General features: G+C 38.9%; 1 protein-coding gene across 1 annotated transcript in view; it reads left to right on the forward strand.

Annotated features, from left to right (window-relative positions):
• The window catches only part of RHOBTB3 (Rho related BTB domain containing 3), a 27287-nt gene extending 3946 nt beyond the window's left edge, over positions 1-23341 (forward strand). Inside the window, exons 3-12 of the mRNA XM_031064823.1 lie at positions 4019-4211; positions 6019-6170; positions 6989-7100; positions 7915-8283; positions 10526-10638; positions 12205-12316; positions 14491-14664; positions 15842-16008; positions 17153-17249; positions 19801-23341. Of these exons, the coding sequence (XP_030920683.1) occupies positions 4019-4211; positions 6019-6170; positions 6989-7100; positions 7915-8283; positions 10526-10638; positions 12205-12316; positions 14491-14664; positions 15842-16008; positions 17153-17249; positions 19801-19916 (1605 nt within the window). The 3' untranslated portion in view covers positions 19917-23341. The remainder of the gene's footprint in view (positions 1-4018; positions 4212-6018; positions 6171-6988; positions 7101-7914; positions 8284-10525; positions 10639-12204; positions 12317-14490; positions 14665-15841; positions 16009-17152; positions 17250-19800) is intronic.
• Positions 23342-26154: the final 2813 nt, after the last annotated feature.

Genomic DNA, 26154 nt, shown 5'->3' on the forward strand with positions numbered 1-26154 from the left:
CCTGAACCTTTTTATATTTTTTCCTTGTTATTTAGTGTACTAACAGGAGTTGTCCCTCAAACACTGAGTTTTCTTATGTCAGCGATATCATCCATTGTGTAATTCTCTGTCTTTTTCCTCTTTATCGTAATTCTTGTACTCCTTATGCTGCCTTGTGCTCCTTATGCTGGTCAGCCTTTACCATGTCTAAGGGTACAGGAATCTGAGCCATGTTCAGATTTTATTTACTATTTTTAGAAATCTAGACATATTACTGCTTCAGTAAAAAATGACAGCTAGTAAGTAACTTTTCATTTTTCAGTATGTCATCCCTTCTCATTTTTAAGCTTGAATGCCTGAAGTGGCAACTTAGAACAAATTATCATATCCTGGTAAAAAATACTATTAAATTCATTTATGAGAGGATGACAGAGGCCAACATGAGCTTCCTTTGTTGTGTGAGGGGGATATTTAGGGGGATTTCTGGAAGAGATACTTCCATCTGTGCTGCAGATTACTTATCTGAGTAAGTTCAGGGCCGAGTAAGTTATAGAGAGTACACCCATAAAATTTGTCCTGCTGCAGACCTGATAAGAAATTGCAGAGGAATCTTAAAAAAAAAATGGGGAAGTCTCGGGTATGTGGTGTGGAGGACATCATTGTGAAAAAGGTTTTGGTAATGGAGACTTGGTCTGTAAATGGATCATAGAGAGGGATAACTTGCCAGTGTTCCCAAAGCAGTTCTCTTGGATCCTGGGGAAATCCCAGGGGAACATTCCTATGGAGTGTCCAGGTGCCCTTTTCCCCACAAAGGGTGGTTGGCATTGCTGCTGCCTCAGACCCAGGGCTGGGGTGGTTGGACATGAGGACACTTATGAGCAGTTTTCAGAAAGAGCGTGGGCATTGCAAGGGCGCTTGTGTGAGGAATTTCACTGCCATTCAGAAAGGCATTCATAAATCATTTTTAACAAAGCAGGTATTGTTGTCTTCTGGGATCATGTGATTTTGTAGGAAAATCATATCTTCAGTGCCTCTGAAAGCTTTATTTTCAACACTGAATCTTGAGAAGTATAATTTGCTAATGGAAAGAATATGTTATGAGACATTTAGAATGAAGGCATGCAAGGAAAAAAATGAAGATTTTTCCTAATATGTCCTCAGAGGAACAGCAACAGAAGTATAATTAAAATTACAATTAATAAAGTCATAATAAAATAACCTTAGCTGTACAGATACTTCTTCCTTTTGCCAATGTCTGACTTACGAAATGGAGCAGGAAGCATGATGAGGAGTAGCTGTTACAAAAATTTCATAGATGGAACTGAAATTAAGGTTATTCCTGAATCTGAATGGCTGTTCATCATCTGATGAGATTCCCCGTCATTTTTGCATGAAAGGTTCCCTAAAAGCAATAATGAAGGAGGCCCTAGATGATCTGTCTTAGGGATGTCTTGTGCAAATAACCCGTTATCAGAGATATTTTCGGAGGATTTTCGTGGCACATGAGATTTATCTCAGTTCTACACTGGAGTGACTGAAAAACAATATACCAACATACCACAAAACCAATATACAAACAATATAAAAATACACATATTAAATTCCATAGGAAGTTTCCATAAGCATTTTTTATTACTCATGCTTAAAGCTGTGCAGTTTCAGTGTATTTGTGCTCTACTCTTTGCTTATGATACCACCCATTGTCTCCAGTCTTGTAGAGATGGGCAGGTGCAAATCTGGGCTGATCTTGAAAATGGTCAGCTGGAAGGAAATTGCAAAGGAACAGATGTGCTTTCTGTCTACCAACAGAACAGAATGGAACAGATAAATATCCCATGTTATTTTTGGGGTTCTGTTGTATATTTCCTTTAAACCTTCGTTGTGTTAAATGTATGAACTCTCTTAAAATTCTCCATTGAGATCTTCATCAATTAAAGTGTACTAAAGGTTTCCCTTGAAAATTCTCAATTTTTGCCTGCTTGTGTGATCAGGTTCTCCAAATGTTCATCTAGATGGCTGTCTTGAAGCACTGTAGCTGGTAGTCCTACTTCTAGAGGTGCTAAATGTGCATTTATGAGTAAATGTTATATCATTAACCGGGCCTAAATGATTGTATTAAGTGCTAATTGACACTGTCCTTACCCTGGGATTATAATAGTCTCTAACTGAGTTGTCTCAAAAAAACAAATATCAAGAACAGTGCACTTGCCCTCCTCTATTGTCAACATGGTTAATCATGTGAGAGCTATTCCTGATAAATTGTTAATTCTGGTTTACTTATTGCAGAACAAAAGCTTCTATTACAGACATCAGTGGGAATGTGTACTGTAATTTATTTCCTGAATTATTTCTTTGTAAGGTCAAGACCTGAATTAGAAATGATGTGAACTGACACTTTAGGCAAATACTCACTGACTTTGGCTTCCATCAAGGTCATGCTACTTCTTGTAGTTAAGAGCATTGCAGCTACCTCACCAGATTTCAAACAATGACCCTTTTGAAGTGATCAAAAATAGTTGTGTTGACAATGCAAGCCACACCACTTGTTGTTGATATTACTAATCTTTTATGTACTTCACTCCCATTTGTAATGCTCTTATTTCTGTACTTGCTTTACAAAACTCAAATTGCTCCCCACTACCCAAACTTTTTCTCCCCTCATTTATTCGTATTTTCACACTGTCTTTATTTCATGACTGCTAATTTCTATTTTTTTTCCCCTCAATATCCCAAGTTCATCTAGTTTTGCCTCACGTACTGTGCAGGGCTGCCGTAGAATCACAGAATCCCTGAATGATTTGGCTTGGAAGGAACCTTAGAGATCATCTCATTCCAGCCCCCCCTGCCATGCTGGGGAGAGGTTGCACAAACATGTGCTTGAGAACTGTGAGTTCTTTCCTGCCATGCACAGGAGCACCTTCCACTAGACCAGATTGCTCAGAGCCTCATCCAGCTTGGCCCTGAGCACTGCCAGGGATGCACCTGGCAAGGGCACCCACAGCTTCTTGGCGCAAACTCTGCCAGGGCCTCATCATCCTCTGTATAAAAAAATGTTTGCCTTATGTCCAACCTAAATCTACCCTCTTTTAGTTTAAAACCATTGTCCCCTGTCCTATCACAACAGGCCCTGCCAAAAAGTTTGTCCCCATCTTTCTCACAAGCCCCACTTAAGTACAAAAAGGGCAAAAAAAGCCTCTCTTTTCTAAGAGGTGATAGTATTTTGGGTCATTGGAGGTTTTCTTCAGTTCTCTGGACCACTTCCAGACTTCCCTCAAGAGTTTTCAATTCAGCATACGTTCAAAGCCAAGGCTCCCCTGGTATTTATGAGCTACCTCCAGGTGAAGCAGAAATTGTAGAATCACAGTTCCACGACAGATACACAAGTAATAACTGTATATTGCCTGTGGACACAGCACAGCTGTAAATGTACAAAATATCAAACAATTTTAGAGTTGAGTTCTCAGCACAGAGCAATGAAAATTTGAATGTGAAGTTGAAAGTTTAGGTATGTGATTGAAGTCCTTATCCTGAAGACATTAACACCTGGTGAAGCTATGTAGAAGCTCCAGTGATAAAAATTACACTGAATTATTAAGTTTGTATTTAAAAGTTCATAGGTATGTAGGATAATTCTGTGTAACCCTTTCTCTAAAATGGTATGATTAATAATGTTTTTTATGTGTTGCTGAAAACCTCTACCACTGAAGGTACTTTTATTTCCTAAAGAAATCAATTTTAAAGTTAAGTAATTAAAGCAGCAAAGATTCTTCTTGAAAAGAGTATTCCCCAATAAACCCTATTTTTAATTCTTCTGACAGAATTCCTGAATTAATGGAAAATATTTAAGATTTATTATAACAAACAACTTGCTCTCCAAACAAGGAAATTACAAAGCAGGAAGTCTGCTCATTGTTGCATGTCTTCAAATAAGATCTAATCAGACAAATACAATCATGTAGAATTTTGCGTTAAGAATATAGAATTTTTCATCTTTTTCTTTAAGTCAGTAAATTCTTGATTGGTGTTTTTTTCTTTTTAGGATATATTTGACAGTGACTGGTACACTTCCTGCAGGCTCATTGGAGGAGCTGATATTATTGTGATTAAATACTCTGTCAATGACAAGACTTCATTTCAAGAACTAAAGGACAGCTATGTGCCAATGGTAAAAAAAGCACTAAATCACTGCTCAGTTCCAGTAATAATTTCTGCTATTGGTGCAAGAAAAAACGGTATGTATCCAGCCTCCTGTAACAACAGATAAAATCTTATTTGGAAGTTGGGTATAATGTAATTTCAGTAGAAGCTGGTTGTTTTTCCAAGCTGCTAACAGAAGCAATTAGTCTGTCAGGATGACAGTAATATGCACATGTATTTTGGCTCTCTAGACTGATGTGCTGGCAAGAACACTGTGCTTAATTAACCTCAGTAATGATAGGCAACCTATCCTTCTTTGACCTCTGCAATGACTCTTCTTGTGGAGCCGTCACACATGAGGATTAAATCTAGTAATTTGGATTAAGCAGCATACATTGGGGTATAAAGTATCTCTAGCGTATGAGATTAAAATTATATCCAGCATTCTGAAAACACTGGAGAGTGGTTGGGAAAAGCCTTGAAATTCTCTAGGATTTTCTTCCTAGACCAATGAATGAAAACCACAGCCCTGGATTGTATTTTACTTCATGATAATTTACTAAAATAAGTGTTTCTAGGCATCCCTCCCTTTATTAAGAGACATGATGAATGTAGATGTAGACATTTATTTTGTACTGTACGTAGAAATATTAATCCATATGAAGTATATCCTCTGTGGATGCTCAGTGTTGGTAAGGTTTACTTATAAACCTTTTAGCTCAGTGACAGATATAGGACACTTAAAGAGCTACATAACAGTTAAATATTTATTTTCTTCCATTTAGTAATTTCAATGATCATGACCAAGAACTTTCATGCTCTGATTTATACAGGAGTAATAAATCTTCCATTCTAAAGGCAAGGTTTTGGTAAATTGTTTGTATTCCCTAAGCATTTCCTTACACTTTTTGTTTAAGAACAGGATATCACCAAACTGAGTGATTCCTCTAGTGGTTATTTTTTCTTTTCCACTTAGTTTTTTTCCTCTCTTCTTCCCTAAGTAATGTGGCCATGAGAGACACCAAGCTGGACCTCTGGGTTTACTCTGGGACCTGTCAGAGCAAACTGCTGTGCACACACAGAGCCCTTTTGTTTCTAGGAGGTATTTGTGAGCACAGCAGTTTGCTCATACAGATTACTAAGATATTAATCCTCTGTAGTGGTAAATGTTGATGCCAAAACAAATGTTAAAAAAAAAAACCTAGAAAAAGCTGTTTTATTACATTATCCATAGGTCTAGGCAGAGGACATTAGCAGGGAGCATGCACAGCACATTTGAAAACACATCCATGGCTGGCACATTCTTACTGTCATTAAGCAAAGCTGACCCAATGTGCCTAGAAGATTTTTAACATTTAAATGGCATAATCTTAAAAGTACCTATTTTGTGTTTTTAAAAAACTGTATGTCAAATACATGTAGATGAATCAGATCCTGCAGTATGTACAAACCCATCAAAGGTTGGTCTGGAGTGGAAATTTTCTTCTTTCACTACTGTGTGTACTTCCTGCATGGACAGGCCACAACAATTCAACAGGTTTAAGGGTGGCATTCATGAATGATAACACCTGCAGGCTAGTACAAGACCTGGGTATGCAAAGCTTTTGAGCCAAAGCCAAATCTGGCATCCATAAGTCTGGCTGAACTCTTCCAACTTAACAAAATCAATAAAGTAATACTAATGTAATGTATACAGAGGTTTGTAGAGTGACTAGTGTTTTGAATTTATTAATATGAAGTTGGGGTTTTTTCTGTCATTACAGATTCCTTATTATAAAGTTCCTATGTTTTCATTTCCCTCTTTGTTCTCATATAAGTAAGATATCTTTACAGTTATTTAGTAATCTAAGAATTCTGTATTATTTGGCCAAAATTGTTATTTTTCATAACTTTTTACCCCAGGAGTGCCTTGCACTTGTCCCCTGTGCACTTCAGACAGGAGGAGCTGTGTCACAACCTCTGAGGGAGTCCAGCTTGCAAAGGAACTCGGAGCCACTTACCTTGAACTGCACACTCTTAATGACTTCTACATCCAGAAATACTTTGGAGGAGTGGTGAGTGAGAATCTGCAGCTTTGGAAGCAGGGTGGAACATGCATGAGTTGCCTGACAGACATGAGAGCTTCAGAGAGCCTGGGGAGGCACACCATGGGCCCTTCCACCAAGTGTCAAGTTCCCACCAAGGCAAAATTCAAGTTAGATATAGAAAGAAATTCTTCCCAGTGAGGGTGGTCAGACAGTGGAACAGAATGGTCCAGGGGGCTGTGAGTGTCCCATCCTTGCTAGTGTTCTTGGCTGGGTTGGAAGGGGCTTGGAGCAACCTGATCTGTGGAAAGTGTCCCTGCCCATGGCAGGGGGGTTGGAAGAACTCAATGGTCTTCAAGGTACTTTCCAAGCCAAACCATTCTAGGATTCTGTGAGTCTATGGTGCTATCTGAATTAGCAGTACCAAGGTTGCTCTGGTTTCAAGTAGGAAGATTTAGGAAAGCTATTTGATGCATTGCAGTAAGTTTTCCACTTGTGTTCTTGTCCTTTTATCTTGCTGGCTAACATCCAGCTGAATGAGGCCACTCCCCAAGATAGAATTAGCATCTAAAGAGGTCAGTAGATTGAATATCTTTGCGTCTGTCAGTTCTAGGAAGACTAAATACTCAAGAATTAACCACAATCATTTGAATAAATAGTCTTTTAAATTGTGCTAGTTCTATCTAAATATGGTAGCTTCTCAGAAATTAGTTTTGGGACTCTCCTGGATGACTGGTAATAGTGTCAGCAGCTTTAGCCCTGCATACAGAACCTGTTATACCCCTTAATTTGATGTATAGGTTGTTATTAAATAACAAGTTAAAAAAAAAAAACATTTCTTGTCTTAGCTTGAATATTTTATGATCCAAAGTTTGAATCAGAAGTCATGCGAAAAAATGAAGAAAAGGAAAAAGACACAGAAGTGCCGTCGAGTCCAACCACCTCAACTTGAACAGCCAGGTGCACATTGATATCTGGTCTCTAGTATAATTCCTTAATTGTGTCACTTTCTTTGCACAATCAATATTTTTTACTACATTTTTTAGTAACAATTGTTACTGTGAGTTGTGCTGTCTATTGTTAGCTGTTCTGCTTATGTTGCATCACCTTTTAGTGATAGTTTAATTTAGTCGGGGAGAATTGTATGGCAATATATAACATTGCAATGGATTTCTAGTTTATTTTAGATATAACTAATAGGAATGGTTTTCTGGTGGACTTACAAAAACATGAATTGATAAAAGCTTTACGTAAAGTCTTAGTGGACAGATTAAAAAAGAAAGTTGTTAGAGCATGAATTATAACTCTACAGTATAATCAAATAGTGTTTTTGTTTGCTACAGATTAAGCAAGGTAGAGAAGTACGCACCTGTATGTCATTTCTGAGCATCTGATGCATTGCTCAGTGAAAACATTACTGACAAGTAGTTACCTATAAATCTGTAGTTGTTGCTTCTTCCATGTTCTAAAAATTTGCTCAGACCTCTTAGATTTGGAATACACAGTCAAAGTCTCTTTATAGTGTAACTTTCTATAGAGCGTTCATGAAAGGACAGACACTTACTATTAAACTAAGTGTTTCTTAACTTACTTACTGTACTAAGTATTTCCATTTTTTGGGTATTTTACTCAAGATATTCAAACAGCATATAAGAATTATTCTTATTGAATATCTCTTTTAAAAATTAAACTGACCTGATAAAGTCAGTTGTCCTGTGGTTAGCACTTGCTAAGGTCGTAAAACTTAGTTTTTACAGCCTGACTTCTTTTGCAGAAAAGATGCCGATCCTAAAGGGTGAAGCCTCGCACTACAATGCAGACCTGCACAACCTGCTCTGCTGCTGCCAGTGTGCAGATGTGGCCTTCTACCCTGAGGATCTCAGCACGGTGGTGGAGGCTCACAAGATCATCCTCTGCTCTGTAAGCCACCTCTTCATGCTGCTGTTCGGGGTGAAGAGCCCGTCTGACGTGCAGGACACTTCTGTGGTGCAGCTGGCGCAGAGCCTCTTCGCGGTGCAGGCAGGGGATCCCTTCCCCTCCTCCCCCCGGGGTGTGCCACCCTGTGTCCCACCAGTCAGGGTGGTGGTGAAGGACTCTGTCTTCTGCTCTTGTCTCTCAGATATCCTCCACTTCATTTATTCAGGTACCTGCTGAAAACAGATCTGGCAACTTATTTCCTGTTGTCTCATGAAGGAATATGTGCATCGCCCCAAGGAACATGGCTTTGCTGTTGCTAGATGATGTCTCACCTTGTTTCCACACCTATTTTATCCCTTATGATTACTATGCATAATGAAAACACCATCACCTATAACAAAAATTAGGTTAGTTGTCATTCTAGATTTAATGGGCCTAAATTAAATTAGTCCATAAGCTAACATCAATAACATTCAAAATGTTACCAAAACAAATTTGGAGTTTGAGGCAGTTTCAGATCCTAGGCTTTTAAAATATTGTAAATGGTTGCATGTTCTAAACACAAGGGCAAGAGTGCAGAGTTCCTTAAGAAAACTCAAGTCATTTTTATTCTGAGTATGGTGCAGCTGAAGAGAAAACAATGATAAGTGTCTGGAGTGTGAAGACCTCTGATGTGTTGCATGAGTTCTGCTACCAGTTGGTACAGTCTGTGACCTCACCTACCTAATGCCAGCTATCAAAATGGCACGATATTTTTTCAACTTTTCAGATGTTGCTTAGAATTACTCAGCAGAAGGTTTTGGGTTTTTTTTCTGGAAGTTACTAATGCCTGTTTGTTCTTTGTAAAATATTTTTCAACCTGTCAGAGAATCTTTCAGCTTTCAGTTGGAGTTTTTACATCAAAGGCCCTTCTTTCCAAAATAGTAACAAACATAAAGAATAGATGAAGTTTTTCAATGAAAAAAATCCATGAATAGATTAATTTTTTTTGTTCTTATTTATTTGAGCCAAGGATAGGGGATGAAAACTGTTTTTTCAGCAGATGATGGATAATACAATACTTTTAATTCATAGAATAATTTAATAGTTTGGGTTGGAAAAGACCTTTAAGATTATGAAGTCCAACCACTAACCCATCACTGCCAAGCCCATCACTTAAACCGTGTCCCCAGGTGCCACATCTTTGAAGTGCCTCCAGGGATGGTGACCCTACCACTGCCTTGGGCACCTTGTTCCAGTGCTTGACAACCCTTTAGGTGAAGAAAGTTTCCTGATACTGAATCTAAACCTCCCCTGGTGCAACTTGAGGCTGTTTCCCCTTGTTCTGTCACTTATTACCTAGGAGAAGATGCTGTCCCCAGCCTGGCTACAACCTCCTTCCAGGCAGTTGAAGAAAGCAACAAGTTCACCCCTGAGTCTCCTTTCCTCCAATCTAAATATCCTTGTAAACATCTTCATCTGTTGCCATCTACAGCTTGGGTCTAGTGCCTTGTGTGCACTAATTTTCCTTTTTTACTTTCCTTTATGTCAGCCAAGGAGCTGTGAAACTTTGCAGTTGCAGGCAGAGCTCTGCTTTATGTTTTGGTGCCTCTGAGAGGTGAAGGCGCTTGAGGTAGAGGGTGAGAAGAGAACAAATAATGAGTTTTCAGATTTTCAGGGCTGTGACATGATGCCCATGAGGTTATAAACCCTTAACCAGTGTGGTATAGATGGGATATAATTGAGCTGAGGATGCTGTGTGCTGTAGATGCTCATTGAGCCTCTTGACAGCAGAGCATCTTCAGGGCTGTGCTGAGTTGGGCTTGTTACTGAGCTTGATCTATTTCTGTCTCCTTCTTGTCCTGGGTTAGAACTGAAAGTTACCACAAAACCCCACTTTGCCTCTGAGACTTACTCCAGCAAAGTGCATGAAGATAAACTATATTTGTTTTACTCTCTTCATTTTTCCAAGAAAGCTATTGAGACACCTCAGTGAATGTCATGGCTTTGACTGTCAAAACAAGAATAACAGAAATTCTACTGCAAACTTCGTGCTGATTTTAGTTGTGAGGACTAAGAGTGTAACTGTGCATTAAATTTTCTAGTTCCTACCACTACAGAACAATGCAGCCAGCAGCACAGGCAGAAGCTAAAAAAATTCCACAAATGTTGAAACATTAAGGATTTTTTTTTCTGTATCTTTACCTGCAATTTGTAGTGACTGAACTGGGAGGAATGAATAGATTGAGTGTGAAAGCAAGTGAGATGCTCTAGTCTGTTGGTACTTGGTTGCACAATAAAAAGTAAATGGAAATTTAATGTGCAAAAATTGCATCCTGCCCTTCCTAAAAGCAAAGATCTGGCTGAACTATGTGTAAACCCCCTACTATTTCTGCAGGATATGTTTGGCATTGATGTCATCTTTCCTCTGCCTGCTGAGGCCTGTGCCTTGCTGATTTATAATCTGTCTCCCCCTGGTTATGTGATAGGTGCTTTCCAGTGGGAACGATTAGAAGAGGACATAAGAAAGAAGCTGAAGGATCCAGATAAAACAGAACATGTGCTTGAGAAAGTTAAATGCATCCTGAAAACTCCAGGAAAGGTATGTCTAACTCCCTTGGGTCACCATTAGTTACTTAAGTTTTTGAGAAATTGTTTTGTAGACAAGGATTTCTTGTCAGTCTTTGTTTTAAAGTCACTTTGGATTAAACAGCCTGTACTTTCTTATGCTTTCAGTGGGTAGTTTGCAGGCACATACACAGAGATCCTGATGTAACATGCAGAATTAATGTAATCGGTAAAAACCACACAAGCAGGTATTCTAAAAGGATTACTCGTATTCACACCTTTAAACATTGTCTGCCAATATGATTATGTGTTGCTAATTCCCATGTAATAGAGGCTGCCCAGGAAAGATTTGTTTCTGAACATAAGCCAAAAGTTGGGCTTCTGCAGTAGCTCCAGAGGAGTGGTTTCTCATATGAATGCTGTGATGTGGAAAACTGTCTGTAATTCAATATATTTATTTCAGTAGACCACACAAAAAATGTAACATATTATTAAGTTAATAAAAAGTCACAATATAGAATTAGTTTTAATATAGAATTCGTTTTCACAGACATTTTTTCTTGGAGCACATATATTCCCTGATAACATAGAACTTGCTTTAATGACTTTGGTTGATTTAGAAAGGAAAACCTCTCAGATTCTCTAGGAACAATACAATATAGACATCAAAAAGTCACTGAACTGTTTTCAGCTTATGACTGCTTTGTTTTAGGCTTACAAGCCCTTAGTGCCCACAGCTAAAACATTTATACATTTATAGGTTTGGCCTTGGAGACCCTGAAGACTTTTAAGACAGTGAGCCTGAGGTGTTGTAGTTTCTTTTATTGTTTTTTATGCTTTCAGGGTACTCTTATTTCTCATTTAAGTGTGTGTGGGTTTTTTTTTTTGAAGCCAAAAAGAAGGAATTGTGATTTTTCATAGTAAAACTGAAAATTTAAAAAAATTAACATTTTAACCATGAATTCAATCTCATCTGAATTTCACTAATCAGAATCTAGTGACATGATTTTAATATAGTTCCTTTCGTCAGCTTTAGACTACACTTTTAAGGTAAGAAAACCAAAAACTTAATTGGGAGTACTGGGTTTTGGAGGGTCTTGACACCACCACGTTATTGTAAGAGGAGCCTGTGCTCCAGCCTGTGAGCTCCCCCTACCTCTGTGAAGGTAATTCCAGGGCAATATAAACACCAAACTTCCAGCTGCCTTGCCTTTGTATACAGCATCACACTGCAGCGTGGATGTGTGTCCCCTCCCTGCTCCTCCCTGAGCCCTCAAACTTCGCTCTGCTGCAGCGCTGGGTCTGCACAGGGAATGTCTGCAAAGGTTGGGACTCCAGAAATCTGGTGAAGCCCAACCTGCCTGTAGGGGCTGGATGGGGGAGGTCAAGAATAGCAAACTTTGGTGTGACTGTGAGGGACAAGAGACCCCTCGGAGCTGCTGCACTGCAGGGAATAGGAAATTAGAAAATAAAAGATGATTGCAGAGAAATGCACACGCCAGAAGCTGTTGTTTATTTTCCCATAAAAATGATGTCCCATAATATTTAATTCTGTGGGCAGCTGCACATGACAGTGCTTTATTACCAATTTATTTTTCAGCTTAGCACTATAAAGGACTGCAGGTCTCACCAGATAAAACGGCTCTATAATACTTCTCTCAGGCTATTCTTTAACACACCTGTGCTGGCTGATGTAATCTTCAAAATACAAGGTACAGTACCACTGTTCCCTTGGCCTCCATCCTTTACCCTTTCTCCCCTCTTCAGGAATGTGGGACATGGAGGTGACCATGGCATCAAAACTAAGGAATTATGAGTGCTTTGCTGTCACTGTGGAAAGCAGGGAAAGCTTGCCCCGGTGGATGCCCTGCCGCAGTGTCCATTCTCACCATGGTTCATCTGGGCTGAGCCTATAGGAATTCCCTCTCCCTGTCATGGCACACTGCCTCCCTGATCGACATTATTTTTTATTCTATTTTATTCTATTTTGGTTTACTCCAAATGTGCTGCAGTGTCAGGATTCAGTGTTTTGTCTGGAAATTAAATGTGTTCATTGTTACAAGGAAAGATGCAGTGTGCGAAACATGTTGCATGCTTTTGTAAGAATAAGAATGAGATGGTTTTTAAAAGGTAACATTATATTTCTTAGTCTGTCCATACTCACCCTTCATGCAGAAATGGCCTTCTAGAATTAGATTATTATTTTCAGATGTATATCTCAGAGACAAATATGAAGCATTAGCTCCTCAAATATAAGCACAGGACAAGGAGACCCTTTCTAGATGTTCTGTTTCACACACAGAAAAGACTCCACAAAAATATCATTGCAAAGGAGAGGAAAATAGTGATTTTGAGCTCAGTGACGTGAACAATTCACCTCAGTGTCCCACTCCTGAGAGAGTCATTGTGGGAAGCTGACCCCTTTTGCAGCCTTTTGCAGCTTTCCCAAAACCCTCTAATTTTATAGATTGCCACACAACACTATATATTTTACAGAAATAAACCCCAAATATCTGGGTTGACGAGTACTTTTAAAAAGCGTGCTTATCCACTAATAAAATGTGAACTGTTTTTCCTAATAATTGATACATCTTCCAAATTTTTTTCTCAAATTCATCAATCAGAGCAATTGTATCAAAATTAAATAAGTACTAAGAGAAATTGAAGGCCCTAATCTTAACCAGACAAACAAATTTGTGAGGTTTTGAGCAATTCCTTGGATACTTAGCATTGGTTTGAGTTTTCTAGCTTACAGAAATATGGAAGCCAGGAAAACCTGGAGCCCATTGTGTCTCTGTAGAGACACAGAACATGATTGAACATCTTAATTAGTAGATAAGTGTCCATTCACAAGCACATACAGGACATATAGTACGCAGCTTAGACATTTTGAAAGTGGAAATACAGGAGGTAGAAACGAAACAAAAGACAAAAATTGCCAGAAGGTTTAAAAAATTACTGAGGTACCAATGTTGTGATTAAAGACATAATTTAAACAGTAGCTTCTTTGTAAGTATATACAGTATGTTGCGTGTGAGTTGATCTGCTTATTATAATTTTGATTAAAACATTTACATCCAGCTCTAAATGCTCATTTTGGGTTTGGTTGCTGTCCTGACTGGCACTTGTTTGGCACTTCTTGCATACTGAGCTGGACTGCTCAGTCCAGCTGGACTCTGCAGCCCAAAAGGCTTCCACCACCCTGGGCTTTTGGCCTCTCCACATCTTCCAAAGGCTGTAGTAAAGCAAAGGGTTCACTTGCAAATAATAGAAAATGAATAAATTTCTGGGAAAAAAATAATCAGTTTTTTTTTCATAAGACAACCATTCAGGAAATTCACTCTAGGCACAGTATTTAATCTAGTTAAATTTATGCTTACTTACTGGACTTAATGGAATTTCATCTGGAAAAAATTGCCTTTCTCTGTTTTGTATGGTCATTCTATACAAATATTACTTACCAGCAGGGTTACTGGTGCACATAAATGACTGTTCATAGAATCATTCAGGTTGGAAAAGACCCCTAAGATCATCAAGTCCAACCATTAACCATTTGCATAACAATTCAAAACATTGCATACTTATGAACTGGGCTGGAGATTCATTTAGTGTGATCAGATTTATTCTATTTTGTATATTCTCAGTTGGTATAGTCTATTGCATTTTGGCTTAAATAATTTTTTGCTTGTTGATTTGTTTTATTTTACTATTCATTATTCATACTAACTAGTATGCAGTAAGTGTGTTGTTAGTCATTGCCAACTTTCAATACTTTAATCATGTTCAGTGGGGTGAAGACCTCCTAAGAAGACATGAACTTTAAAAGGAAGATCTTTCTGTGTTATATAAAATCATTGTATATTTATTTTTGTCTCGCATCCTGCAGGTGCAACTGTTCCAGCCCACAGGGCAGTTCTGGTGGCTCGCTGTGAGGTTATGGCAGCTATGTTTAATGGTAATTATCTAGAAGCAAATAGCATTCAGGTTCCAGTGTATGGGGTTTCCAAAGACACTTTCCTGTCTTTCCTAGAGTACCTTTACACTGACTCCTGCTGCCCAGGTAAGGAAACTATAAAATACAGTTCTATATTTGTAACTCATTTTTCCACAGCAGGGCATTGATAGAGAGTAATGTAGCAGCACCTATTTGATTGAAAAATGCCAATATTTGAATGTGCAATGTCTCGAGAAAGATAACATTTTTGTATTGTGCAATAAAAAAATATATCCGTCCTATACAAGTAAAATAGAAGAAATATTTCTACTAAAATTATTTATTTGTTTTGTGCTCACATAACAAGAATCAAAGAAGTTTAAATTCATTTCTGATCCATTATAATATTTGTAATTTTTTTTAAACGTTACAGTAATACTGCTTTCTAGATTTCTGGATTCTGTGTTAAATTTAGAAGTTGGCATTTCTTGAACACGCATATAGTGGAGTGTATTCTAAACAAAACTAAATTGCAGAAATATCTTATTTATACACATGGTTATCTTATGTGTGTGTAAACCTAGAAAAATATACCAACAGGAGTGTTTGGCAAGAAAAATTGAGCTAAAATATTCTTTACGTCTTGATCTTTATCTTTGTTATAAGAAGAAAATCTGAATACTAAATCTAAAACATGATTTAAATTTATCTTATTTTTCCTTGATATAATGAATAAATGATATTGTAATATGTATTTTTGCTTTTGTTTTCTTTTGAAATAATAATTCTACCTTATTCTTAGATATTCCATTTTTCTCTTTTCACACTACCTAACATTTCCTTGTTTATCAGTTTAAAAATGCAACTACTGTGCTATATTAAAAAAAAAAAGTCACTCTTTTTTTTGTCTTTGGACTTTTGGCTATATTTTCTTGTATCATAAAAGTGCTTTTCTGAAAGAGAACTTAGCTAAATTCACTTATTACTTCTCAGTTACTCTAAATAAATCAGCAGCACTTGACTCATCATCTTCAAGATCCACAATATTGACAGCAATTCTTTACACCCATCTGTCAAAAAGTTCTAAACACATTTTTTCTTCTTAATTGAATAACTTATCTGGAAAAATAAGGTGATACAGCAAACAAAAATTTATAATAATGAAAAAAATAAAACAAGGTGATCACAGGAGTCTGATTTTGTGTTTGCTGTTAGGCACTTAAAATTCAGCTTGGTGAAAAGTAGCTTTGATAATCTTGTCAAAAAGGTAAAATACATGTTATTTTGTCTTCTTGTTTTTTAGCCAGTATTCTCCAGGCGATGTCTCTGCTGATCTGTGCAGAGATGTACCAAGTGATGAGACTCCAGCATATTTGTGAACTTTACATCATCACTCAGCTTCAGAGCATGCCTAGCAGGGAACTGGCTTCCACAAGTCTCAGTATTGTTAACTTGCTCAAAAAAGCTAAGGTACTTACTGTATATATCAAATGAGAATATGTATGTTGACTATTATAAGTTGTTTTAAAAATTTTAAAAATATTAAGAGCAATTACTGTTCCCAAGGGAACGTGTTGGTATAAAATCTGTTTATTAGGGATAACTAGTGACACAAGGGTGGCCAGAAGAAATCCTTCAGCCTTTAATTGCTGACTGTGCAGTTACAGAATCACAGAATTGCCTCTACCACTGTACCCCAGCCTGCTCCAGAGCTTGACAACCTTTACCATGAAGAAACTTTTCCTACTATTCCACCTAAACCTCCCTGGCACAACCTGAGGCTATTTCCTCTTGTTCTGTCACTTTTTATCTGGGAGCAGAGACTGACCCCCACCTGTCCACAACTTCCTTTCAGGGAGTTGTAGCGAGTGATAAGGTCGCCCAGAGCCTTTTTTTTTTTCCAGGATAAAAACCCCACCTCCTTCAGCTGCTCCCCATAAGATTTGGACTCCAGACCCTCTAGTCACACCCTCATCTGTAGAATTTCTTTTATCATGGACACACTGCAGTAATTCAGCTTAACTACAGCTTCTTCCAGGAAAGATGGGTTTTAGGCAAGTAAAGATGCACTCATTCCACTTTTAGTCAAAAAAGAAAATTATGTGGTATGCAGGTGACAAAGGAGTTCCAACTGCATAGAATATTGAGAGAAATACATAAAAGTAGGAAAAGAAAAGATTAGATGCTTAAAAAAGAGAGACAATAAAGACAGGGTTGGAAAACAAAAGAGGAAAATAAAAACTAGATTGTAGGATATTGCCTTAATCAAATAGGATTTTCTGCAGAAAGAGGAGACCACAAAACCAATATGCCACATTCCTTCCCTCCATTCCTTTGAAGCTCTGCCTCAGTGCAGATGTCAAAATTTCCAAGATTCATGATACCTCAGGGGTTTTTTCTACCTCTGGGAGCGGGACTTAGTTAATTTGTTCTTGGGTGTTCACCTGTTTACGTATTTCCATTAAATTACTTTTCCTTCATTATCTTCTATAGTCAAAACTTTATTTAGTAAATTGCTTCACAATGGAAACCAGAAATATTTTGACATGTGAGATGTGGTTATGTTTTAGACATGATAGCATTAAGTGGTTTTTTGTCTTCTTTCTTCCCACAGTTTCACAATTCTGATTGCCTTTCAACTTGGCTTCTTCATTTTATTGCCACTAACTACCTCATCTTTAGTCAAAAGCCTGAATTTCAAGAACTTTCAGGTATTTTTCTGTTCATCTTGAGAAGACAAATTTTTTTTTTTTGTTTTGCTGAGATAAAAAGTGATGTTCTGGATAATACCATTTTTGCATGAGAAAATAATTAGGGCTTCTTTAGGATATTCCAGCAGGATGTTTCACCACCCTGGTCTGGGATCAGCCAGGGTCTGATGACACAACATGACACAGCCAGCACTGCATCACCATTTTTATGGGTTCTGTTGGGATGGCCAGGTTCCCACCCATAATTGAATTTACTGGACCAGTTTGGTCATTGTACGTCAACCCCTTCATATTATCCTGCTAATTTAATCCAAGGTAATGAGTCATTTTTGATTCTTCTTCAAGTGCTGGGGTTTTCCTTTAAGAAAGTAGGATTCTTGTAGTATGCTCCAGCAGATCTTATAAAATTAAAAAATGATGGCCCATTGAAGTAAATAAATCCACCTTCTTCCAGGGACCTGATATTTATTTTTCCAAGCATTTGTATTTGCTTCTGGTGGTGTAACTAGAAAGTTTTGCTCATTGCCTGTGTGATTTTCGTTCACCCTGATGAGGGGTGCATCTCTTTGACCTGTGACACCTCATCATCTCAAGGTTCAGGACAGCAACGCAGCAGCAGGCAGCGGCTCTCCCACGGCTTTCCAAGACCTGAGACCTTCATAGAAATGCAGAATTAGCTGAGTTGGAAGAACACACAAGGATCACTGAGTGCAACTCCTGAGTCTGCACAACACCATCCCCAAGAGTCACACCATCGAGCATTGTCCGAAAGCTTCATGAACTCTGTCAGACTGGTGCAGTGACCACTGCCCTGGGGAGCCTGTTCCAATGCCAAAATACACAGTGGGGGAAGAACCTTTTCCTAATCCAGCCTAAACCTCCCCAGGGTGGTCTGAACACAACTTCAGGCCATACCCTTCGAGTGTCTGCCTCTCCTTTTCCCCTTTGCCCATCTTCTTCCCTTCACAAGGAAGTTGCAGGCCCCACTGAGGTCTCCCCTCAGTCTGCTCCAGGCTGAACAGACCAAGTGCCCTCAGATGCTCCTCACACTGCTTCCACTCGAGGCCCTTTGCTGCCCTCCTTCGGACACTCTCTAATAGTTTGAATGTCATTCTTACACTGTAGTGCCCCAGTCTGCCCCAGACTTGAGGCGGTGCCATCTCAGTGGACAGCAGAGCAGGACAATCCCCTCCCTAGCCTGGCTGGCCGTGCTGGGCCTGGTGCCCCCAGGACAGGAATGTCCCTCCTGGCTGCCAGAACACTGCTGACTCAACTTGTCATTGACCAGGACCCCCAGATCCCTTTCCAACATCTCATTCCTCAATCTGTCCATACATCCAGGGTTGCCGCATCCCAGGTGCAGAGTCCAGCACCTTCCCTTTTTGAACTTCCTATGGTTGGTGATCACCCAGTCTTCTAAATCATTGAGGCCTCTCCGAAGGCCTCCCTGCCTTTGAGGAAGTCAACAGCTCCTCCCAGATTTGTAGCATCTGCAAACTTGCTCAGTGTCCTTTCTGTAAGTCTTCTATCTGGGGCGCTTATGAGGATGTTGAAGAGCACAGGGCCAAGGATGGAGGTCTTTGGAACCCTGATAGTGACAGGTCCCCAGTCTGATGTCACCCCAGTCAGTGTAATCCTTTATGCCTGACCTGTGGGCCAGCTGCTCACCCTTCACATCATGTGTTTGTCCAGATGTGGGCTGGACATTTTGTCAAGAAAGATCGGGTTTTAGTGAGAAACAGTACCAAAAGCTTTATTGACATGCAAAAACATTGACATGCAAAAACATCAACTGGCTTCCCTTGATCAGTTAGGGGGGTTACCTTGCCATAGAGGAAGTTAGATTTGATTAGCAGGATATTCCCCTGAGGATTGAAGCCCTGCCTTGTGCCCAGGTGAGTGTAGTTTGCCTGCCCTCAGGCTCTCCTGGCTGTGGGCCCCTCTGCTGTGCCTTCATCTGAGGCCCTCAAAGAGCAATGGATGCAAGCTGACTCTGGAATATCTGGAGTTAAATGGATGAAAATGCATCTTTCTGCAAATGCAGAGAAGAGTAATCTACATAGTATGGGTAAAAGACTCTTATATGACTTTGTCAGCGATTAAAAACCATATGCAATAAGAGGTTAATGTCTTGCTGAATTCTTAGCTGCATTCCTGACCTTGCTTTCTGTACTGATCTTGAGACAAACTACTGGCACAGGAATTGATATACCCTGCTTTATAGCTCTGCAGCATAGAAAAATCCTTGCGTACCACATATGACTGTTCTCTAGGGATTAAGCATGCTCATCTTTAAGAATATCTCTCTGCTCTCCTTAACAAGTATTGTATTCATTTTTTCAAAAAAACTTTTTTATTACTAACTTAATAATAGGGAAACATTGTGCGCTAACTCTTACCTCTGTGCCATAGCAAAACAGGCAGCACTTTCCTTTGTAGTTGTATTTATATCTTTAACGGGTTTTTAACTATTTTAAAATACTTTTTGCAGCCTGTGCACATGTGCTGTATGTCTATATATTACATTTAATTCGTTTATTTCTTTTTGTAGTGGAAGAGCGCAATTTTGTAGAGATGCACCGATGGCCTTCAAACTTGTACCTGAAGCAGCTTGCTGATTACAGGAACTATATCCACTCCCAGAAATGCCACTGCACAGTAATGTAAAGAGACTTGAGTTCATACAAAGTACATTTCAACTGCAAAATTTCAGATTGGGGATTATATAGAATACAAAAACCATGTCAAGAGTGAAACCCAATGCTCACCTCCTCTGGAAATTACAGACATTCTTTGTTTTGCTAACAAATCACTAATTTTTACCTTGAAACATTGAGAAACATATGTTGATTTATTTTAAGCACAAGGACTTCATATTCATGGGGATTAAATGTATTACGGGACAGTGCCATGACTGGCATCTGCTTCCCTTTCTAATTTCCTTTTTGTTGATTTTATTGTTTTTCATGTTTATTTGTGGCTACTAAACTGAGTCTCTTGAAAATAGAGTGGTTTTGTACATCTGTGTGTAATAGAAGCATAGGAGTACAGTAGCAGTGCAGGGAAGCTGAGAAGCCAGGTCATAAGTTCTTCATATACTTCAGGATGCAAAAATTTTCTGCAGCATTTTTTAGTTCACAATATATTGGGTAGGCTTAAGAAGCATTGTAGTTACTACTAATTTATTACTCCAGAGAAAGCCTGTAGTTCTGTTACAACCCTATGAGTAGATATTTTAATTCCAGAGGAATGCCTATGCATCACAGTATTCTCTAGTGCCTCCAAATATCTAAAGAATGACATCATTTTTCCTGCCAGTAGGTAGGAGAAGAAAGCCTGTTTTCACAATCTGCAGAACACCTTTGTTATTGTGGTCATATTGCATTTCTCACCATGAGAAATAAAGAGAGGGAAAAGTACGTATGCTCAGAGCATATCTGTATGGTACTGAAGGACAGGGAAGAAAGGCAGAGGGGTCAACAGTCTTTCTTGGGGTTTGAGCAAAAAAACTCACTAGTAGAAGTGGCTTTTTGGGGAAAAGTGTGTCTAGTAATCATAGTCACCACAATGCATGTTAGATGTGCTGGCCATGAGGGAGATGACCCTCACAGATTTGGGATGTTGGCTTTTGTGGTGGGACTTTGAGCTCAAACCTCCCCAGCAGGAACTCAGTTAACGTTTAGTTATCATCGTGTGCTCATAAGCTACACCATGTGAGACAAACCTAGCTGTGGATCTATTCTGAGACACAAGAGAAAAACCCAGAATATTATGACCGGCACAAACCTTGCAGATGCTATTTATCATTTTCTTGACCAAAACAACTTGTCATGCTGCTGACTTGTATATACATGTGCTAATGCCAAAATGAACTGAGCCTTTTCCTGAGCATAGGTGCTTTTCTAGAAGCAAAATCTAATCAAGGAACTAAACGCCTCATTATCATTCTTGTACTTTCAGTTCTGGCTTTTCATCTTCCTTTGTAATGTGGTATGTAGCCTGAGACTGTGGCATTTCTACCACATCAAATGTATCTGGAAACTGCATCTATGAGAAGGTGGAAAAACAAATTGCTGGAGCTGAATCTTTTTTTTTTTTAAGGTATAAGAATTGTTATATTTTTCAATACTGTTTTCTAGATAAATTGTTCTTTTCAAATTCCATTCTAGAGTCATAGAGATTTTTTTTGGTGATACTTTGCAGAACTTCAGAGGGTATTTCCTTCCCTATTTTTGTATACACACAAAATAAGAAAGAGTTTATGACTCAGCTGGCTGCTGCAGACTCAAAATTCCAAGGTTCCTTTTAGGCAAGAATGATTTAAAAAAAAACCAAAAAACTCTGCATCTGCAGATCCTAAAGTTATTTAAAAGATGAATATACTTATCTACATCTTGCATATAGGGAGCCCAAAATATAGAAAATGATAGTACTTTTTCAAGATCATGAAAGAAAACTGAAATTATTAAACAAAAACTTAGTAGGAAAGTAATTCGTATGGAACTTACAACTGAAAAAAAGTAGTTTTTATAGTTATATAGTTATCAAAAATTTAAGCAAAAATTAAATTACTGGATAGATATTAACAAAACGGTAAGTTTTTTGAAGCTTAAAGTCATGGAAAAATTTGTGCATACAGTTAAACTACAGCTTATCTAGACATCTGATAGCATCCTTGGGTGCTTCTACCAGAAGTCAGCTCAATTATCAAAAGTAGGGATTAAATGCTTCATACTGACAACCTGTGCAAAAGTGACTCAAAAGCTCTGTAAATATTAGTCTAAGCTTCATGTAGTCCTGCATTTTTAATATTTTGAAAGCTTTCCCAGTGTTTTCACTAGGAATTAGTCTGTTGCCAATGATTTGTGTATAGATAACACATAAGAAAGTACTGGTTTTAATATCTGTAAATGTTTTATAGGTATTTAAAATAGGCTTAATGGAAATATAAACACTTTATATCCAAACCAGAGAAAAATTTTGCTATTATGCATTTTAGACAATGATAGCCACAGGTTTTATACAGACAAGTTACGCAGTATAAAATATTTAGTATTTATTCAGAGATTCAGAGACTAATGCTTACTACTGTTCAGACAATAAACCAAGTTTCCATTTTACTGTGTATCCCCATAATGCTGCCTGTATCAGGTGCAGATGTGTTGTACTTGCAGACATACACCATCTGATAAATTTTAAGTCTTAGAAAAAATCTTACTAGACATTCTTACTTTCATTCTGTAAGATGATTTTCTGTAGAAACATATGTACCTTAGAGCTATTTTTAAACCTTTTTTAGCATTTGGAAACATGACTGAAAGTAGCTAATGATGCTTTGTGAGTGGCTATTCTTAGCTGGTTTTAGTGGAGGCTTTAGGGCTGTATCCATCGCAGATAGTCAGGAATTAGGGAAGTACTGAATTTGGTATTTATTTATAACTGTGTATGGCATAAGGTAAAAACTGCTTTGTTATAAACCTCTCACTTTATACTATGGTATAAAGTAAAAATTAGGAACCAATTGGAAAAAAAAATGTTAATTAAGGAAGTGGTTTTTAAAATATAAAATGTTTCTGGAATTCTTCCACTGGTTCCAACACCTCCCAAACTCCCCTGGCACTGGCAACATTCAGATGAAAGAAAGAGGTCAGTGATTAATTTGGATGTCCCTAGGCAGTACCTATAGCATTTGAAATTATATATTTAGGCTTAAGTTTTAGACTTAATTTTTGCTATCCTATATATGTGTGTTCTTGTCCCAAACTAGCACTAAGCTTTACAGAGACTAAAAAAGTGTTTTTCTGCACTAGGAAGGTTTTCCAATGATAGTCAGAAAACCTTTACTGTTGTCCTTAAGCTATGGTGTGGTTGATTTGAAGAAAAAAAATGCAAAAAACAAACAAACAAACAAACAAAAACCCAACCAATCAAAAAAACCCCCCACCAACCTCTTAGAAAAAATAATAACTATTTTATTAGGCACGTCCTGAAACTCTTGTATGTTTTTCTTTTAATGTACCCTGACTAAATTACACATTTTTAGATTGAATATGTAAAAATTTTGATACAAAATTAAAAAAAAAGTTCTCTAATCAGTCTTATGTGATTACTTATGGATATATATTAACATACTTGAGTGTTACACTGGTGATATTTTTTGTAGCTTATTGGAATCATAGAACCATACTGGCTTGGGAAGAGCCATTGTCTTGAGTTGCAAGGGACTTAAAGATCATCTTGTCCCAGCACCCCTGTAATGGGTAGGGACACTTTCCACTAGACCAGGCTGGTTAGAGCCCCAGCCTCACCTTGGACACCCAGATGCTCAAGTGAGCACCCACTGAGCCACAACAGCAGCACTGAGCACTGATGGAAGTTGCAGCCAGTGTCTCAAAAGCCAGTCTGTTCAGGCAGCAGTGGGAGAATTTGGGAGGAAGGGAGGAAGGGTTTGGGTTATGAAGCATTGAAGAAAGAGGGAAGAAAGACAAAAAGGAAGGGGAGATCAGATAGGAGAGGATCACCAGTCTTGGGTCCAGCATTGATCCCGCTAGCTCCCCACCCAGGCTCTGTGGGGGTACCTTTTCATAGGTAAGTATATGTAGGCTCCCTGCATTTTTTTGTTACCTGTCAGATTTTTCCAGTGGTTCTGAAAACAGGAGGCAACAAAGACACTATTAAGACTCATCCCATCTTCACTGACACTGCTGTAAATCTGTGGGAACCTGCTCATCCTTTTCCTAAAAGCTTGTCTAGTGAGATTTTTGCTATCTTTTGGCAAGTGCAGAACTGCAAGAAATTTTCTGTGGAAAGGGATGAATGGGCGGATAATTAGAAGTCATGCAGAGGATTGGCACTAACTTTGCTGTAGATGGCTTCTTCTTTCCAGGATTGTGACATGTATTCAGCCATCATGAGTTACATGAGATTGTTTGTGCCCACTTCACTGCAGTGGTACTAGGGGAAGCTCTGCTGGTGGAGAGCAAGTAACACAGTATTTGCTGTCATTGTAAGTCCACAGCGTCTCCTAGAAAACACTACAAAAACTGGTGTCAGTACAAAGACGGACATATCAGCCAGTCCAGGTCTGCTCCAGAAGTCTCAGGTTGAAGACAGAGAAGGCAAACACCTAAGGCAGCAACACTTACCCAAGTATAGAGGGTAGTTTGGGGTGGAAAGTTGAAATCCAGTCAAAGCTTTATTTTTAAGAGGTTTCCAGTTGTTCTTGTTCTCCGGGTCAGTACTTCTGACTTTTCAGTAAAGTGATGTCCTCACAGAATGTTTTTACTGCATGCATTTTGCAATCAATGTTATTATTATGAAAATTGCTATTTTGAAAACATGATCTTATTAAGTATCTTGAAGCCATTCTTAGCCTGTATTTGTGGCTGTCACATTTGGAAAGGAGGAGGACGTTCAGGTCAAGTGGTGAGGAAAAACACCCTCCAGTATTGAGGGTGAAATCCTCCAGTATTGAGATCCATCCCTTTTCTCAGTTCTGCTCCCCTCCCAGCCTCTTGTTCAAGGACAGCTGAAGACAATGCCTGAGGCCAACAAGAATATCACTCTATAAATCTTCATTGTGTGCAGGCTGCTGGTCAAGTCCTTTGTGTGTCAGGGAGGCAGATGTCATCAGAGGAAAGCCAGCCCTGATTCTGACTTTTGTGGCTGTCACGGTGAAGACTGTTTAAGGGTTTTTAACCTGAAAGATCTTCCATGTGACCTGGAGATTCACCTGGGAACTCCAAGCTGAAGACATGAAATTCTCACTATTCTTTGCACAAAAGGATAAAGACTGGGGGGCTGGCTATTGGCTGTAAATGCAAATCAACAACTACCTACATTCCTTTATATGTTCAGTCATGCTCAGTTAACAAGAGAAATCAGCTGGACAAGCCTGGGCCATGACATGCCCATCCTTTGGAAGACCAAGGATATTCCAGTTCATATACAAAGACTTTCTAAAGACTGGGACATCTTTTTATTCGTTAACCTGATGAGTTCTGCTTTTTCCTACACCAAAATCTTCTCGCCTGCAGCAGCAGGTGGGGACCGCCCCAAGCATGGGTGCAGCCTTACTAGCAGCACTGCAAGCTGGGATGCTCAGATCTGTTTTGCACCACAGGTTATCCCAACTGTGAGCAGGCATAGGACAGAAGAGTGGTGACAGGCTTCTGGTGAAGCCAGCAGGTGCCAGCCCCCATCATATTCCTTTGCCAAGGACGCTGTGCTCTGCCCCACTCCCAGGGGTCTCAAGCACCCTTCTGGTCCTCAGGGATGGTGCTGCTTTGTTCCCCTGATATGAACTTGCAGAGTTAGATCCAAGCTATGCAGACCCTCATGAGTTCATATAATAACTTTTGACAGGCATAAAATGCAATTTTCCAGCAACTATAATTTATTGGATTGATGGCTTTTTTATTGTAAAATTAAAGTCTTTTTCCACTTAAAGGTGTTGTATTTTTTGATTTTTTTCCTGTTTGGAGTAGAGTGGTTTTTATTTTTCATTTGGTTTTTAAAGGAACCTGGACAAAAATGACAGCCAAAAATACATGGGCCTAATAAGTATGTGGACGCTACACAGCCTAAAGGCAGTTTACAGGAAGAGTGAAATGTGACCCAAAATAAGGATGTGCTTGTAAAACATCTGTCTCAGCCCACCCTCACCATCAGCACTCTTGCGCACTCTGTCAACCAGCAGCAGCCACCAGGCCAAGGGGAGGCTCCCCAGCACAATTCACCCCATGCCCCCCACGGCAGCCTTCCTGGGGCTGCTGCACTGCAGAGCTGTAGGAGAACCCCCTGACCCAGGCAAAAATGGTTTAAGAGGTGACATTTTGTTGAACTTCACTTGAAGGAGAACAGAAGGGCAAAAATGGCTCAGGTGTCCAATCTCAAAATGACCCAA

The sequence above is a fragment of the Geospiza fortis genome, unplaced genomic scaffold, assembly GCF_000277835.1.
Source record: "Geospiza fortis unplaced genomic scaffold, GeoFor_1.0 scaffold515, whole genome shotgun sequence".
NCBI classification, from domain to species: domain Eukaryota; kingdom Metazoa; phylum Chordata; class Aves; order Passeriformes; family Thraupidae; genus Geospiza; species Geospiza fortis.